At 42.1% G+C, this 19,363-nt stretch overlaps 1 protein-coding gene across 1 annotated transcript in view; it reads left to right on the plus strand.

Annotated features, from left to right (window-relative positions):
* The first annotated feature begins 2,714 nt into the window (after positions 1-2,714).
* EPAS1 (endothelial PAS domain protein 1) overlaps positions 2,715-19,363 on the plus strand; it is a 74,673-nt gene continuing 58,024 nt past the window's right edge. Inside the window, exon 1 of the mRNA XM_053937809.1 lies at positions 2,715-3,015. Within this exon, the coding sequence (XP_053793784.1) occupies positions 2,990-3,015 (26 nt within the window). The 5' untranslated portion in view covers positions 2,715-2,989. The remainder of the gene's footprint in view (positions 3,016-19,363) is intronic.

A 19,363-nucleotide genomic window follows, 5' to 3' on the forward strand; every position in this document is an offset into this window, starting at 1 on the left:
AAAGAAGTCCCATCTGGTATGCTGATCCTGCTGAAATCTTTGATGGGGGAGGAAAAAGAGGAGTTAACCCCTGTTAAGTTCAGTTCATGACGTTTCCTGAGCACTTTTTCCTCTTCCATGAGATTTTATCTGAGTTACATCTACTAAGCAAAATGTAAAACGTAGCAAATGCAAGGTAAAATGTAAGGAGTAACAGAGGAATATGAAATGGAAAGAGCCTTTACAACGGTAATAGTAATCAAGAGAACAAAGTATGCTTGCTGTCAGTTTAAGGCTTTGTTTGGCTTTTCTGGCAGCTGTATCTTCTGTGGTTAAATAGAGCAGATTTGTAGAATAAATGTGCTCACTAATGGCGTAGTTCCTATCGAAGCTTCTGAGTAGTATAAGGTAAGAGAAAGTCCATGTTATGCTGGGTACTGCTGTTAATAAATACTGACTCATCATAAAGGAAATTAAAGTAGTAACGAGATGCATTTGAAAATACAATTATGTCATTCTCTCCACTGTTATCCAGCAAGGAGAAACCCCAGCAAGCCTCCCCAAATGTGCTGTGGGGTCCCTTATCACCACAGAATGCATCTAGTAAATTGACAGTGGTATTAAAGATACATTTGATCTTCCCCTCCCTGAACAGTCCTGGGAAAGAGAGTGAATTAGTAACTAAAGTAAGCTCTAGAGGACAGGCCATTTTTTTTCTTCATGTTCAAGATGGGGAGCTCATTTGCCAGAAATAATAGTATAGACAACTTCAAGAACTGAAGCTGTGATGGAGCTGTAAGAATCACTCAGTCTTGCTTGCTTCACCTTCCTGATGCAGCAGCAAGATTCTTGTTTTTCTGGGCACAGACCTGTGCTGAAGCCCACCAACCTGTCTGTGCAGAGGAGGACAGGACAGGTGGTGGTTCTTGAGTGGTGCTCAGATGTGAATTCTCCCATTGCCAAAGCACCTTCAGGCCCTGCTGGCCAAGAGAGAGAGAGATTGACACTGTTAATCAACGACACCGTATCCACGTAGGCAGAGCCAACAGGAGTCTGGCCAATGAGCTAGATGTGAAATAATTCAAATTTACTGAGTGGTTTAGATTCAGTCAGTTTGAATGCTTTCCTTGTCTGATTTTTGAAGGCAAGTTGTTTATCCAAGTGAAGTGCTTTAAGATACAGCAAGGAGCATTGACATCAGCAGAGATCAATGAAGGATGAAGAGGTCTATTTAATCTAGGAAATGAGTGACTTGGGTCTTTGATCCTGTTGCATTCTCGTATTCCCAGAAGGTTAAATTTAGTCCTGCATACACAAATTCTGTTTGACTAAGTTTACTTAGGTTTTAAATATTTGTGGGTTTCTTTTGTTTAGGTTCTCTTGTATAACAAGAAAAAAACCCCAACTGTTACCACATAATTAGGCTATTGCTGTGTAAGCATGTGTAGCTCTTTTCAGACTTGAGAGCAGAATATGCAAATTCAAACCCAAATGCATTTCTTTAAACTTTCATACTGTATAAAAGAAACGGAAAACACCCTCTGACCCATTGTATACAAACGAGCCTCTGAAATGGCATAGGGAAATGGCTCAAATTTGTATTAGCAAGAAATAAATCTTGTTTGGCTGATGTTGCCTACAGTACTTCCATTTTCCAGAAGTAAAGAAGACCTCGTGCAGCCTAATGCAAAGGTGTGCATTTGGTTCAAGATATAAAAATGTAAGGTAACCCTTAGAGAACATAAGGATAAGGCTGAAGTTTCTACTATGCTGAAAGACAATATCAGGAAAAATTTTCATAATCCCTTGTCTAGGAAGGTTAGCTGCTTTGGAGTAGTCAAAGAAGTCAAAGCAAGAGGGTTTTTTATTATTTACATTTATCTTAACTCCAGCAAGCTATAGCAGGTGCTAGCATGAGATGAGCTTTGGCGCTTCTTGCCACAGACTCGCTTCACCATGTGTCATCAACCAGGAGTTTTAAAAGTGCCTGAATTGAAGTATCCATTACGACACAGAAAATAAAATCGAAAAAACAGGGAGAGGAAGGAAGTCCCATCAGGGAGGTAAAAGAACAGCCCTTGCTTCCTTGCACATCCCTCTGCCCCAAGCCGCCGCCACGCTCCCTCTCCTCCGTGCGCGACCCGGGCCGAGGGCGGCCCCGCACGCCTGCGATGGCTCCGGGGCCTCGCTCCAAGCCCGCACAGTCCTTGTGGCTTTTATTTTCGTAATTATAAATTTATTTTTTCAACACCCCTGCCTCGGGCTGAACGGGGGGCGCTCCAGGGGGCGAGTGCGGGGCGGCTCCCCGCTTGTGGGAGCAGCGCTCGGTGCCGGGGCAGCACCGCAGCTGCTCCGCAGCCGCCGGGCAGGTGTCGCGGCGGCCCTCGGACCGCACGGGCGGGGAGATACCACGTCTGAAAAAAAAAAAAAAACCCAACCCAAAAACAGAAAGAAGGAGGAAAAAAAAGTTTAATAACAAAAAACTTAAATAACTAAAAAATAAGACAGCGGCGGAGGGATGGGTGCCCGTGTGCGGGAGCCCCGCCGCAGCCGGAGCGGTGCTGGCGGGGCGGAGCGGCCCCGCTGACCCCCGGCCGGGCCGGTGCCGGGGGCGGGGAGCCCGGGGCGCCCCGCCGGCCCCCATTGGCCGGCGCGGCGGCGGCGGCGGGGCCGGGCCGTGCGGGCCGGGTCCCGGGCGGAGGGGGCCGGCCCTGCCCCCGCGGCCGGCGGCTGCCCAAGGTTTAAAGTGAGAACTTTCTGCGGGCGGCGCCGAGCTGTACAGCCCCGCCGCCGCGTCGCTCCTGTCCCGCCGCAGCAGCCGCCGCTACCACCGCCTCCCCCGGGCGGGCCGTACAATCCTCGGCAGTGTCCTGAGACTGTACGCCCGCCTCGGGGGCGACCCGGTCGAACCGGACCCCGCTCCTCGCCCGCGGAGCCCCGCGTCCCGCGGGCAGGTGCTGAGCGCGCCCCGGCCCGAGAGGCGGCGCAGGAGCCGGCAGCAGCCGCCGCGATGACAGCTGACAAGGAGAAGAAAAGGTGAGGGGCCGCGGGCGAGGCGCCGGGCTGCTCGGGCCGCTGCGTCCTCCTTCTGCGGCTGCCCCCTTCGGCCGCGGGACTCCCCGCGGGCAGGGGCCGAGGGGGCACTGCCGGCGGGACGGCGCGGCCTCGCCTCCCCCCGCCACAGCTCCTGTGCGAGGGCTCGACCCGGAGCCTTTGCGGGGACCAAGTGCGGCGGGAGTGAGTTAATTCGCCCAGCCCAGGCGGGGAAAGGGCCAGGGGAGCAGCGCCGCGCCCCTCGGGGGTAATCCGCGCTCCGTCCGGGCCGCCGCCGAGCTGGGGAGCGCCTGCCCGGGGAGCTGCCCCCGCCGGGCGGCACCGCGGCCGGCAGCGCACTCGGCCCCGGCCCGGGGAAGGCGGCCCCCGGCCGTGCCGGGCGGCGGGCAGGTGCACCTGGCAGGCAGGGCCAGCCAGCCGGTGTGCGGCCAATGTCATGTACGCCCATGGCAGGGCTTGGTATCAGCGAGGACAGAGGTAGTAGGTAACTATTTTTCAGCTGAGGACGGGGGTTTTGAAGGTAGCAGCACTCTTAGCAAAACGTGTTTTATAATTAAAGTCGCGTGGATGAAACTGACAGGCTGTGTAAATATTTCGACACCTCCCCGCTCCAGTCCGAGACGCTGGCCGCGGTGCATCTCCCGCGGTTCACGGAGCTCCTCAGCTGTCAGCGGGTTTTCCCGGAGGGCCGAGAGCTCCAGGAGTGTCCAGCGCCTCGTTTGCTGCTGCCCTTCGAGAGGGAAGTAAAGCTAGACATTCCCACACTGCCAGAGCGACCCTTCCAGCGGGAATCAAAGTAACGCACTGGTGGTTTTGTAGTTCATCAAAGAGTGTGTTTTCTTGTTGGTTCTTGAGAACAAACGTCAAAATTAAAGTCAGCGGTCCATAACACAGAAGTTACAGGTGGAGATTAAGAGAAGAATTATCTACTTATTGCTCCAAAGTTATAAACAATTCCTATGGATGAGAGAGGGCACCGACATGGGGAAAACTAAGCAAGTGAATAAAGGTCTGTGAAGTCCTGTGAAAGGATATGTATTCAGTCTGTTTCATACAGCCAGCAGCCGCAAGGATCCATTGATTATCAGCACAGGTTCTGGCTATAGATTGTCTATAGAGATGTGAGTTACAGACTAAGAATTTTATGTTGTTATTTGTCGTGCGTCCAGTTGACCATGCAGTAAACTTTAAACCCTGGGTTTTTTTTTGTGTAACAGCTCATTTTTTATTGAGTCACCCTATGACGATGTGATAGGGGAGGTATAGTGGTGTAAATCATACCTTTTCCCTCTAGTTCTGTTTTCCTCAGTTTTCTGAAAACTAACTTATTAAGGTTAAACAGTTGCTTCAAGTGTATTTTGTTAAAGTGCAGAGCACAAAATATATGTACATTTTGTGTCTTATGTTGAAAAAGTAAAAAATTATAGTACAGTACAACGTAGTTAAAAATGTGTTAGCTTATGAGGCAAGAGAATGAAATAGTGTATATATTGGAAATGCACTGCATTCATTGTATTACCTCTTTTTAATGGGGCACTCTTAATCTCTTCAGTTTTAACCTCTTGCTTTCAAGCAGAGTGAGGGATTGGGCACTGTCTAATCTTGCAGGACAGCAGACTGAAGTGGTTTGGGGAAATACTCTTCGGATACTACACAGGCTTCACGGGACTGAAGTCTGAACCCTGATCCTGACTCTGTCACTGCTTTTAAATATTGTGACATTCAGTAACAATTTTTCTGTTTCTCTCAGAAGTAGGCTAATTGTTATCTGGTTCATGGGATTGTTGCGTAAAATAATGTTTGTGGAAGAACTGGGAGAGTGTCATATGGGGGACATCAGATAACTGGCTTGTGCCTCCCTGTCAGTGTGCTGTGGGTATCTCTACTGAGGATGTACCCTATGTAGCCCATTGAAACAAGATAGTTTTGCTTTCTTCATTTTCCAGTACTATTATAGAGTAGTTTTATTGCCTTGAGTTCAACAGTTAGTATATTGTTTGCTATGTTTTCCAGAACTGAATGGATAAGACACAGCAGCCTAACTTGCTAAGAAGCATTTAAAAATCACTTTCACGGAGAAAAGGTGGGGCGATGTTATCAGATTTCCAGGCAGCTCTGAAACTAAGTTGAGGAGCAGTTATCTTACTGTTAAACAAATGTTCTAAGGAGGATAATCTTTGATTCTTTTAATGGTCCGTTTAAGCTGAAGAACATCCTCAGGTCCTCATTTGAAGCTCTGTTTGCCAGCAGAAAAGAGCAGTTGCTTTATTTAGAACAAATGTTATGGCACTTTCAGTAGGCTGATTTCCCACCTTTAAAGTTAGTCCAAGATACAGAGCTGAGTTTAATATGATTGTTCTTTTAATTAAAAAAAAATTATCTACACAGTATTAGATATTCTCTTAGAATGCCAGTAATTAGAAACTGGGAGAAGGAGAAATAAAAGAGCAGAACACATTTTAGCAAATAGTAAAAGCAAAGGGGAAAGTGTCTGATCTGTACAGCTGTGCAGTACAACAAGAAGTAGTAGGTAAATCCCAATGTAATTAGAGTAGTCTGATACAATATCTTGGCATATTTTTTTGTGGTTTGCAAGACAGGACAATTTTGTTAGGACTGGCTGCTGTGTTAAATGAACAGCTCTGGATGGACAACAGTGTCTATCTGAAAAAAGTTTGAAACCAGGCTCAGGACAAGTCAAGTACCACTGAGAAGGATGCATCATTTGGCTTCACCTTTTCAGTTGTGTTGTTACTTGGGGAATTCTGTGTTTGTTTCCCAGTTGTATGAAAAATAAACCAATTTTGCAGCTCAGGGTGTTTCTGTGCTAGTGGTCCCCATGTAATTACACAATATGTTTTGTGACCATAACCATGTAATGTTACAAGAATCCATTTAACTTCTTCTGGCCCAGATGGTAAAGAAATGGGATTGCCCCCAGTTATTGTCTAGGTAATAGACTGCTTTCATTTACCCTTTTACTTTGGGCTTTATTTGATATTGGGCCCCTCTAATGAGATTGCTTTGTGCCTCAATTTTTGCCGACCTTTTCCTTCAGGAGAGTAGTTTTGCCAAGCTGAGGTCACTCTTGGCTGTTCCTCCTCAGGATGAGGAAACTGTCCTGATGGCACAGCTCTCCAGAGCTCAGGTAGTTGCTTGCTCGTAATGGATATAATTTGTATGTCAGGAAATGTGAGCATCTGGATGTGCCAAGGTGTTAAACTGCAGATTTCAAAAAACATACAGTCTCTGTTTTGTTCTCCCCAGTGCATTTTCTGTGTGTCACTATTGCCAGGTATACTCCCTATTGCCTGTTATTCTGTGATGGTGGTGACAGATGATCTTGTCCATTCTCTTGCCAACCTGGGTTTGTTCTTATACTCTTTTAAACCTCACTTTGTATACTTTAGCTGATGGAGCTTTGAACACTTTCCTTTGCAGACTATTTCATAGATTACTCAACTTCATTAAAAAAAAATAATCAAGTTTTATTATTGCTCAACATCTCCCCATGTATAGCCCACATATTTTATTTACTTCTCTTTGCTTTTGTGTTCACATCTGCCCTTGCAGTTTTTCTCATTTGGAGTTATCAAAAGGAAATATGATCTCCTGAATTCCTGGTGAACAATGTGTTGAAATTGGCTGTTTAGCACACGCTTATGGTGTGTTAACATTAAGCAATTCGTATTTACATTTCAGCACCACAAATTCAGGCGCTTCATAGCTCGCAGGTCATCTTGAATGATCCTGGTCACTCATAGCCCTCCTACTTTGCTATTGCCCCTTCTGTTTCTGTACTCACTGCCCCTTCTGATTCCTACAGATGTCTGGCTTTTCTACCAGAGGGTGGCCCAAGGGTACAGGCTCTGCCTTTGCCTGCAGGGACATGGAGCAGAGGTTGGGCTGAGCTCTGGCTTGGTGACCTGGCCTGCTTGGGAACTCGACTTTCTGCTGCCCAGCTCCTGTGGTTTCATCTCGACAGAGCCAAAGTATTTCAGCTTGATGAAGACTGAATGCCATTTGCTTGGGGATGGTGTGCAGTGTGAGTGACTCCCCGTGTGTACCATCCTCCCAAAGTGATCAGGGCATCTAAGGATTTGTGTTTCGCAGGGATGCTCCAAGGGCTTGCTCTGCTTGTGTTTAGCCCTAGAGCAAGTTAAAAATCTGTCAGCCCTTCATAAACACAATCTTTGTGTCATGTCCTTTTCTCTGCATCTCTGTCACATTCATCTTGTATGGGTCATTAAGAATGTCTTGCATATTTGAGGTACTCTGTTAATTACCAGTTTTGTGTTTATGCTGCAAATTTGGGAGATCCATCACGAGTATCAAAAATAGATCTCTCTATATCTTTCTCTAATATTTTTTTACTATGATGGATTCATAAACAGTAAGTATTTTTGTTTTCAGGTTCCAAGCAGGAGCTGGTGTTAGGTGTGGTGGGGGCACAAGCATTGAACTTTTTACTGTTCTTAGGATAAACATTAGAGTAAGGAAATGAGCAATACAAAGGCAGAATGTATTTAAAAATAATTTAAATACATGGAATGGTTTTATTCTGCTAAAGCTATTTGTGAAATGCAGTTGTGTTAATTACTCCAATATTCATAGTGACATGTATATCTTAATAGTTACAAATAGTTCTACTCCTAGTAGCTGGCAGAAGATTGACAGAGCCCTTCTCTTAAATGAAGAGAAAGTGCAAGTATGAATATTAAGCATCTGGCAGGTTTTCTCTCATTTATCATTCTTGTGCTCAATTTGCTTAAAAGGAGATATAATGAAGTAGTTATCTGGTGAGGATAAAACCCTAAATGTTTATATATTAAAAAATAATTTCTTTCTTACATTTACAGAGCTATTTTTCATGGAGACACTTTCTGAAGTCTGTAAAATGGGAAACTATTTTATTATGCATTTGGAAAGTAGCTTAATAAAGTACAGTAGGCCAACTGGCAGATAAGTAAGTAGTGTTCCAAAGTAACTCACTTAATTATGCTCTTCTTGAGCTCAAATATAATTATGATTTTGGTTCTTTGCTCTGTGACTTTATTTAGGTCTAGAAAATTCAGCTGAAACAAAATCTGCCATAATATATTTTGATTAAATGGGCATATTTGGGCCTGAAAACAGTTAGACTTGTAATTTAATTTACTTGACTGTTATTACAAAGTATTTGGAGTTGGATAGCATCTCTATTGTGCTTCTCTGTCCATTGCTTTATGTGACACAGCAAATATTCAGTATTTATTTTATAGAAAGTCATCAAATGTTTTGCCAGACAAGAAGCAAATTTGCTTTAGTTGAATTTTTATGTCTGATCTTCAGTCAAAGAGGTGCCCTGGTCTTGACCCTTTCTCTGCGTGCTAATATGTGGAATCAGCATTTTGCTTTGATTTAGGGGAATGTTTAGGGTGTTGCCTCCAAGAAGTTTGAAAAATTCAGATACTAACACATACTTTATGTTAGCCTATGGGTGGACAATTAATACTGGCTTGTTGCAGCTTTATAAACAAATTCTGTGCATTTGGGCAGGAGGAAAAGCCACTTTTTTCTTTTATTTTCCTCTCAAGTAGGACAAAACCAGGACAATACAGCTCCTCAGTGGTTTTGATTCCTAACGTAAATTTGTTGAACCACGCCCCAAGTTACAAATGCTGCTTCATTCTATTGTGTATGTATTTATGCACTGATTTGCTTTCAAACAAACATTAAGTAGCATGTGTTTTAATCTCATGTATTTGTGGAAAATCTGTAGAACCAAACTGACTGTTTGGTCAAAGACATTTCAGCAGCATATCATGTTTCCAACAAGAAGCATCTCTCAAACCGCATCTTGCCTGTGCCTGGTTATTCCTCCACTCCCTACTTCTTGAGCATGTCCCTAAATCCCAGCTCTGACCTGCATGAATGAAACCTCCAGGCCAGAAGTTGGACAGTCTGTAAAGCAGGAATTTGATGGAGAGAACAACTGGACTTTTATGGGATTTGGCTGGGATTTCTTTGCTTGTGTTTTTCATATATTTATAAGAGAACAGTGATGAGTGCAGGGTCCTATGCTGTTGCATGCCTCATTCTTTAAATCCTCCCCCCACAAACAAACAAAACAAAACAAAAAAAACCCAAACAAACAAAACAAGAAAGTAACTCCTGTTTGTTTTCACCTCCTTCTCCACAGCCCTGCCAGAACAGAAGGCTGAAGCTCTGACACATCCCTTTATATTTGGATATGAAATATTGTGTGCATTCAACTACTTTTACAAACAACAATATTTTCACAATAACATTTTGGAGCTAGAAGAGCGTGACCAGTCTCTTTTTGTTTCAGGAAATTGTGTTATCTAAGGAAAAGCTAAAATTAGAAGTGATATGGGGAGCGTTGTGCATGGTGACTTTTTTTTGGGGGGTGTGGTGTGGTTGAGTTGTGCGTTTGGTTTTTTTTTAAACAGAGCATCTCTCCTAATGGATGAATCATGTGGGTGTAACTTATGGCATTTGGTAGCAGGCAATCTGTCTGAAGGTATATGTGTAGTAAGATTACTGGGATCATTTAGAAATTATTTGGAACTACTGAAACGTGAACTTAATCTATTGTAAATATTTGTTACTCATTATCTAATATATCAAAATATATGTGGTCAGAGTTAGGCAAATGAAGGTAAGATATAAAGTGCAAAATTTGAACAATGGGCTACCAAGTCCTGGAAAAGCTGCAGATGCATTTGGTGAATATTTTCTGTAAAAACAAATATTTTCTTGGAAAATAATTTTCCAAAGCACAAGGGAAATAAGAGTTAGTGTTCTAGTTTGAGCTAGACTAAAATGAAGGGATTGGGTTGAGAAATTGTCAAGACATATGGAGACTGCTGAAACATTTTAGATTTGGCTTCATTTTTATAAGGTTTCCTGTGTTACACTGTGTTGTTAATTGAAAACCACATGTTCTAAATTAATTTGAATGAGACTTAAGTAATTATTAGTCTCTTCTTAATATAAATATTTTTCTTTTTTTGTCTTTCTTTTTTGCTGTCGGGCTTAACTGGGGTTTTTTTCCAGATCTTTATGGTACCGAAGTCTACAACACACATATATGTGTCTGGTTTGGTGGCTTGACCTCAATCAGATTCCTGTCTTCCTTTCAGGAGAAATCTTCAAATTTATCTGCTAAACCAAAATATTGGCTATTCCTTTTACATTATTTACAAGGCCCTCATTACTTAAAGCCTTGAATTCAAAACAGTCCCAGTCTTTTAATAACTGCAGTTGCTTAGACAAGTTACCAGGTCTGATGAAAATACTTAGTTCTCTTTGGCTTGGGTTAGGCAGGAAGTGTGACTTGGCAATGACAAAGGTCTTCTCTAGCTTTGGTTATGTGAACAGCTTTTTAAAGACTCTAGTATAATTGAAAACATCGCAATGAAGGCTCTCCATAACCCCTTACTGGCTCCTGACACAACAGACAAGAAAGTCAAAATATGGGAGAGATGAAAAGAGCATGTTTACAGAATTTCTAAATTGTTCTCAAAGGACTGATAATTTCAGAGCCATGTTCTCAAAAACCTGCCTGCATATGCTGAGAGATAGATATGTTTGCCTTTCCCAGGAAAACTATTGCTTCAAGTAGCAGATATTATTATAGATTGAAATACAGTCATCCCAGGTGATAACCACCTTTGGCCTAGTACATGTGTTTTCTTTATGTAGTCAGCTTCTGAGTCCATTATATATATACATTATTTAATACACAGAAAGTGCTTTGCTGAATGGTTTCAGTTTAAGAGACCAGTTCAGTGGCCTGAATAAGTTGCATGAAATCTTAAAAATGTGCCCTATTCTTCTCTTCTTAAAAGAGAATGCTGGTGCACATTTGTTGTGGCAGAGGCCTTATGAACTTTTTTTAATCTGCGTGGGGAAAAATCATTAAGGGCTCATAATTTTGGTGCAAGTTTTCTGATGGTGTTCAAAAATTACTGTATAGTATTTTTCACTTAAGATACATTCACACTCTTGTAAGATAAATATTTGCTTAGGTAATAAGCTGAAGCAAGTATGAGGTGGGATGCTTATTAGGCAGCTTTTATAAAGGTGGTGGAAGTATGCTTTAAAGAACATTCCTTGTATTTTGTGTCACCCTTAGCATATCTAAGGTATTTAGTGCCATAAAAAAGGTGCTTAAACTGCTTAAGCTCATGGTATCACAGCTGTAGTCGTTTGCACTTGCATTTGTATGATAAACTACAAAGCAATCCTATTCAGTCATTGTGTTTGGGACATTCTCTGGCTGCTGTTGGTCTTCAGGCCCTGTCTGTTCATTCACAATTGTATCACCCTCTCTGCCAGTAAATTCTAGGTATTATTGGGTACTTATTGTCAAAATACTTCAAAGATCATTGAGACGTTAAGAAACCACCCCACTCTATTTCTACACTTGTAAATGTGGAATGTTGCTAGGAATATTCCCAGCTTTTAGCTGTCTGTGCAATTTGTATCCAAAAGTCGTTGCAAATAGCAAAATATCTTCTGAGATGATAAGCATTGTTGTTCTTGGTTAGATTTTTGTGTGGCATTATGATGAAATAACAAACTCGTTAGCTGATGGCAATGGCAGTGTCTTCAGATTCTTAGGTATTTATGGTGAATATTGACTTAAAGCTGATAGGAAGTTTGCTTAGAACAAAAAGCCTTTTGAGTGATCTGTGGAATGTCAGTGTCATACGTGGATGTGTGAGGAGAAATTCAACTTTAAATTGCTTTATCATGCCACAACTCCTTAGGCAGTATTTCTCTGGAATACAAATCCAGTGACCATTTACAGCCATACTCCACTCCAGGTTTTTTTTTTAAGGTCTCAGTTGCCTCCACTGTGTTTCATAACCTGTGAGAGAAGATTGCAAACTGGTGAAAGTGCTTTTGGTATTTTCCTGTAGTTTTTGCCAGATGATTCTTTCGGAAAAGCTGCATTTGTTTAATTCAGTGAAGGTGGAGAGCCTTTGGAAAAGGGTAAACATTTTGGAATAGCCTCTGCGTATTGCCTTCACGATATGGTCTTTGGAAGAACAGCAAGGCTTTGCCTACTGCTGGTTTTTCCCTTTCCTCCTCTGTCGCTAAGGAAAGCCATGGCAAATGTGGCTCTTGGTTTACTTCTTCCAATTATCCCCATATTGATCTGGGAGACAGTTCCCGTTGTCCTGTAAGGTTGTCTTTCACATCGAAGAATGCAGAGAGTTGAAGTTTGCCAGTTCTTGCACATGGGATAGCTGACTTTTGCTTGCAGAGCAGGAAACCAATGCCTCAAGACAGATAATTATGCTTGGTCTTAACAAAACAGTGTTATTTACACTTTCAAAGGAAGGAAGACATTTGGGGGCGTTGACCCCCTTTATTGCTTAATGCAGCACTTTTATGTGCGTGATTAGGTAGAAGATGTCACATTTCACTGAGGGAACATAGCTTGGTTCAGCTGTGGGTGGGCTGTCTTTGTGCTGCAGCTGTAAGATTATCAGTTTGTGTTAATAAATCTGGTTCTTGTTTTTTTTCGCCATGAATGATTTGAAGGATGTGTTTATTGCCATTACTAATCAGAGGGACGTTTTTATGGGAACATCCTTTCTGTGCTCAAGTTGTCTCAATGCTTCTACTGGCTTTTTTACGTAACAGCACAGCCGTATTTATGTTCCCAGTGATTCACAAAAGGGGACTATCCCGTTCGCTTAGGCATGTGCTGGCTTGAAAATGAAATAGAAGCAAGTGGAGATATCTTGAGGGAAACTTAATGCTGGTGTTTCGAAACAGCCATTATTTCCCATTTAAGAAAAACCAACCCCCCAACCCTACTTTTGTTTGTCAGCTGCATGACTGGCCTGAACAAAGCCTCTCTGGCATGAGAACCTGGGCCAAAGCACAGTGAAGCTGAATAAAATCATGATTTCGATTCTGTCTCTTGAGCTTGTTCACCGCTCTCAGTAAAGCTGGCTGTGAAAGTAGCGTCTAGTTGCTGACCTGGCTGCTGAACAACAGCTTTAGCAAGTGGGTCTGGCCTCTGCAGTTGCGTCTTCTGTCTCCTTTCCCCTCCACACCTTCTCTGAAAGTCCCTTGCTTAGCCCGGCTCTTTGTTCTGCTGGGTACTCAGGGCATTACGTTGATAATGTAGCCTGGACAGTGTGGTGTGACTGATCACTGTAGTTATCCTAGCTCCTCTGTCTGGAAAACTGGGATGGTAGTACATCCTTCCTTCCACCCTTTGTGTGTCTTATTTATTTAAACTGTAAACTATTTAAAATAGGGACTTTCTATTTCTATGCCTAACACAATGCTGCAGATATGTTGGCAAGAAGCTTGTAGAATAAACCTAACTTGAAAATGCTTTAATAGGAGGTTGTCAAGTGGAAGGAGTTTGGTTATCTCTCACTCCTATATTACCTGGTTAATTGCTTTCTTTACTGCACCACTCCATATTATCCCTCAATATGTAGGTTACACCCACGTGCTGGCAGATGACCTACGCCTTCATTTGCTTCACCTTTGAATTTGTCCTCCTGTCATATAAGATCTATGTGCAATTTAGACGCCCCAAGCAATTGAGAAGGTGGGGGTGTTGGTGGTGGCAGCAGGAGATCGCAACACCCTGAAAGCATCTCAGAGATGATAACCCCCTTATTCCTTGAGATTTCATCACGGAGCAGGCAGGTGAGTAACCCACAGGGAAATAAGAGTGAAAAGGTGTGTTTGACGATCACAACAAAACCGGTCTTTTCTGCAGATGGGGAGTTCAGCAGGGTTTCAGCCAGCAATAATTTGCTCTCCGTTCCTTTGAACTTACGTAAGAAAGTAGAAGAGTGCTAACATACAGGGTTATTGGGACATGGGTTTAGAGGTCAGAATACGCAATCTCATTCACAGAGACTGAAGCCTGTGGATCTTCATTAGTTAGGCTTCTCTTGCATACGGGTGCCAGGGTGAGCCTGAAGGCAGAGCCCATACAGTGTTTAGTGTAAAGAAGAAACAGTGAGAAAAGTCTAACATTTTAGACAGACTTGGCAGCTTTACATGCTGTGTGCAGGCCCTGAAGAAGATAGTGGAAGAAGCCATGTTATCTGTGTAACACTTCTTTCCCTTTGCCTACCAAATCATAGGACAACATCCCCTGCCCCTCAAACCTAAATGTCACTGTAAACATGGTATAACTAAATTCCAGCTTCTCAAATGGCAGATATGAAGCAATGAACCAGTGACCAGCACTATTGCTTTCTGGCATTTTTAAAAAGAAGTATTTTAAAGGAAGCAGATGACAGCAAATGTTGCTTATCCAAATAGGAACTTTTCAGTGCTCTTCTAATGTGGGGAATAAAATGAGCAAGGAGCAAAATTGGCATTGCAGGTCACAGTAGGGATTTTGGGTGCAGTGACAGCTAATGTGGAGTAGAAGTCCATCTAAAGGCAGAGCTGAAAGAGGAAGAGTGCCTGCCACCTGACCTGTTAAAACCTTTTAAGAAGAAACACTGCCAACGTGAAGTCATTACAGAGCATTCCTTCAGAGGGAGTCATGTGATGAATACGGTGCAACTAAAAATGATTTCATGTTATATTGCATTTTGAGTAGGTTACAGCCAGGGAAAGAGCCTACTGAGTTATTTGGGCTGTGTGCTCCTGTTGATTTGGTTCCCTAAGTTTCTCTTTGTTTACCTTAATTAACAGTTGGAGTGCTCTGACTTTTGTACCAAAAAAAACCTCCATGTCCATAATGTCTAGAACTTTTATCAAAATGGAGTTCAGTTCCTGCCTCAGACCTCTGGGTACTGTTTCGTGAAAATGCCTTTGAGGAAAATAAAATGTCAGCTGTGTGTGATATAAAACTTCATCCTTCTTTAAAGAGGGTTTTGTGATCATTTCACTTCAGGGCTTAGCTGGTGGATTAAGCAAATGAAATACCTTTGCAAGGTATGAGGAAAGTAAAACAAGCATCTGTTCTTATACTGTTACTTGTATAGGAAGTCAGTTCTGATTTACACTTGTAAGAGGGAATATTTGGTGGGCAAATGAATTTCATTGTGCTGTGTTTGCCCGTATACCAGGAGATGTTTTAGTGAAGCTGTGGAATATGAAATCAATGTATTGAAGGAAAATAAAGAGGAAGCCTCAACCTAGAGATATACTTGCTCCTGAGTCAAAACAATCTCCCCTCCCACCTCAGAGGAAGTAAATACCTTTTTGTTCTTGTGGTTGGAGGTATATTATAGTTTGCTGTTGCTGAATATGGATTGCATATAGGAAGTCTGCATAAGGATTATGGCTCAGTGAAGTACTTGGAAATCAAAAGAAACTTTAACAGATGATGAGACAGTGATTAGATGAATTATCCCCTTCTAGCTTGTTTCCTTAAGGGATCGAGGTTTACACAGTTATAGTATGGCTACCTCTATGTCTGATAGAGCTGTAGAGACCTCAAGGATATTAAATAACTGGGAGTAGATGTTGTAATGGCTACAGGGAAAAGTTACAGCCACAAGTCCATTTCTCTGTAGAGACTAAAGACTTGCTATGGTTGAAGAAGTCCAGGTGTCAGCCAGCTACACGCTTGCAGCTTGCTGTGCCATTGGTTCCAGGATCCACCAGGAGTCTGCAGAATCTGGAGGAGTGTGTTTTTGCTATCGCCCTTGTTGGCACAGCAGCTTGTTGCTTTTGTAGCGTGGTTCACTAGTTAACCCTTGTGATGTTTTAAAAACTTACTGTGAGCTATTTGCCTTGCTATTTGGCAGAAATAGATACAGATAAAAGGCTGGTCCTTACTCTGGGCATTTCTGAGTGTTTCAGTGTGCTTAGACCTTACTGGTTTTGGATGAAGAAACTGCTGTGCTACTATGATTAATACAAACACTCAATACTGTGGGCTACTGTAGACTGGCCACATTAAAACCACCAATGTATACTACACACAGGCCTTGAAAAGTGTAGCTAGACTTGTTTCTGCTGGATGGGGATCTCTGACTTCAGCTGGAGAAACAACTGCACTTCTCAACAGCTTTAACTCTGGGTCAGGCTGTAGAAAGATCTGTTTTGGTTGGAGAGGCCCAACTGTGTGTGCGTTGGTGTTGATTGCTGGGGTTGTGATTAATTTTGGGCATTGTTATACTGGTGGTAACAATGAAGGCATTGTCACCACTAACATTTTCACTTTCCTGTGTTGTTGCAGGGCTTGTTTAATTATTTTTGCAAGAGCAGTGGGTTATGGGAATCTTTTCATGTACAAACCGCATTGAAGGCGGGAATCTCCTGTTAAGAGTTGCATATTTTTGTTGTTCCCATAAGCAAAGGTAATGATGAGAACTTTTAAAATTGGTTCATTGGCTTTGGCAATTGGTATCTACTGAAGATCTCTTATGCTTCTCAGAATCACTTCCCCCAGTTGAGGCAGTACTACTGTTTGGTTTTTGTTTGTCTTGTGTATTTGCTGGAAGGAGAGCGCTATTGTGTGTTTTTTGAGGGTGATTACAAACATAAAATAGATTCTCTTGAGAACGCTTTGTCTACTCTCATCACAATTGGTAATTGTTTTGTGTTGTGTAAGACTGCATACCGTGCTTCTTATTTGGCAGTATGTGTGTGTGAACCTAAAACTGGATTTCCACCTCCAGCATTTTATCACTGATGTTTTAAAGGTGAATCCTGGAACAAAGCATAAAACCTCTCTGAACTCATGTATTGCTGTACGATGAATGTTTACTCAATTATGGCCAATTTTTTCAGTCATTTGGGAAATCAAGTTTGCTACATTTTAATGGATGTCTTCTCCAATTAGGACCTGCATGAGGTAGCTTTCAAAAATTAAAAAAACAACCAAACCCCACTCTCAAAACAATTACTTTTGACATTGAAGCAGACTAAAATAGTATATTTATGTGCAAGGTGCGTGTCATCCTTTTGCACCAAGTGTATTTTCATAGGTCATTCCAAAACGCCAAGGGAAAAGGAATCTGTACTCCTCATATATCCTATTAGCAGAGTCTTGAAGTAGAGATGGGCAAGATGTGTGGAAAAAATGTGGCTTCTGCAAAACATTTTCTTTGTAGGTCACTTATTGTAGTTGAAATTACAGGGAGCGTAAGAGCAAGTGATCTATTAGCAAAGCCATGAAAATAAACCATTTGCCACTTCTAACGAGTGTTGGACCAAAATATGCCTCAAATTTTAAAAATAAGTGAAAACTTGGCAAAAAGTAAGACCCGGTTTTATCTGCATTTCATCAGGTACATGGCGTCCTGGAACACAGCCCACTGGCAAAAGCATGGGGAGTGTTATCCTTTGCAGCACTGGGAATGTTCTCTGCTGAATTTGGCGCCAATGACCGAGCTTTGCTTGTTAGCTGAAGTTCACACAGACTCCTTGCCAGGCCTGCCCAGAATGCTGTCTCCTCTGACTTCCTGTGGTCTTGCATAATATTTCCTTGCTTCTTGTATAACTGCGGCTCATTCTGGTCACTGCCCAGTTTATACGGTCGACTTTTTAAAAGGCCAGTCCTGCAAACGTGCGGCCGAGCCATGTCAGTGGCAGGAGGCGTCCCGGTGGTGACGCCAATGGAAGCACCCTTCCACGGGGAAACCACCAGCAGCGGGGGCGTATGTCAGTGCCGACACGTCTGAAGGCAATAAAGTTGGCTGCTGCAGCCTCGTGACAAGATAAGCGTGAGGCACGACTTCAGATTGACTGCACCTTTGAAATACGTGCCGCTGTTGCTCTGCTTTCTGTAACAAATATAGGCGTTTATTAAGGGTGGGGGAGGCAGCACGCAATGAAAGCGCATTTTCAGGTGCTCTGAAATTCTTGTTATTGCTAATAGTCCCTTAGTTAAAAGTCCTTACATTTGCCTTGAAAACATGCTCTGGGTATCCAGAGTGTTAAAGACAATGATAGGAGTGTCAGGAAGGAGTTTCAGAAACCAGTATTTTCATGCTGATGGTTTTTAATGCTTCCACACAAGTTGTTTCTACAATTGTCTGTGGTTAAAAATATGCATTAGTTTTGCATTACTGTTGAAGCAAGTGTATTTGATAATGTTTACCATTTACTAGCCTAGATTATTTGTATGTGTTTTGAAAGTGTATTTCATAGCAGCTTGTGCCATGTCACTGCATTTATGCTGATTATTTTCTAAACATTTGTGTTTGCATATGTACTTATATGTAGAACACTATGTGTACTTGCAGAGCTTTGTCAGTAACTCATTTTCAGAAAGATGTTTGTCGAATTTGACACTTTCTACACAGTTTAAACACAGTTTTCAAACTGTTACTCATGTTCTGTGGCAAACTTGTTCCTGGCATGGCTTTGAAAAGCTGAAGGGTAGAGATGATAAAATAGTCACTTCAGTACGTTTGTAAACTTACTCAATAGACTCTAGTGTTTTTTTCTGTTATGGTTCCTGGGTCATGTATGATCTTCCAATGAAATACTATCTGCTTTGAAGAAACAGAAGAAATATTTCAAGGGAAAGCATTAGAATTGACTTAGTCATCTCAATTATGTGAGATAGTGTTTAAATTGTCTCATACTATCATCTTTTCCATGAATCCAGGTTATCCAGTTGTCATAGAAAAACTCATGCTGCCTACACGTGATTTCTTGCAACACTGTCTTTTAATCTGGTTAATTTAATGGAAAATTAACTTTTACTGGTTAATGTGTGTTATGAGACAGCTTTCCTGGTCACTTAATGGCTGTAGTCTGGTTTGTTACCTTGTATTCTTAGGATCAACATTTTAATGGCTACAGTCCAGCTAATGTCATACTTGGAGAATTGTCAGAGTAATAGAGTGGCGATACTACTGACATCCTGCAAATCATTTTATAGTATTGAGAATATGAGCACTTCTTGGGGGCGAGTATAACAGATGGATGCAAAGCCAGAAATCCTAGTATGGCTTGACCATACAGTTTGGTTGCCAAATAAACCAAGGTAACCTCAACATGTTGTGACCAATGATGGAGAAAAGCAACAAGCTTGCTCCACAGTGATGGAGTTTGTAGTCCTGGATAAGCCATCCAATATGAATGAAGAAGTAGAAGTAGACTGATGCTTGGGTTGGCCCTAAGATTAGGGAAGACACATAAGAATTGCAAAAGGTGTTGGGCTGAGCACTGTTCAGTCAGCTGGAGAACACATTTCACTGTCAATAAAGATGGATTTTTCTCTCCAAATGGAAGCAGTTAGATATTTTAGGACTTGACAGTCCATTTCTTTTAATAAGTGTATGTTCCTCCTGTGTACATCATTTTAAATGATTTCAGAAAAATTGTTTTGCCTTATAAAGTCAGAGCTAGAAATTTACTTTGC

Source organism: Vidua chalybeata, chromosome 3 (genome assembly GCF_026979565.1).
Source record: "Vidua chalybeata isolate OUT-0048 chromosome 3, bVidCha1 merged haplotype, whole genome shotgun sequence".
Classification (NCBI taxonomy): Eukaryota; Metazoa; Chordata; class Aves; order Passeriformes; family Viduidae; genus Vidua; species Vidua chalybeata.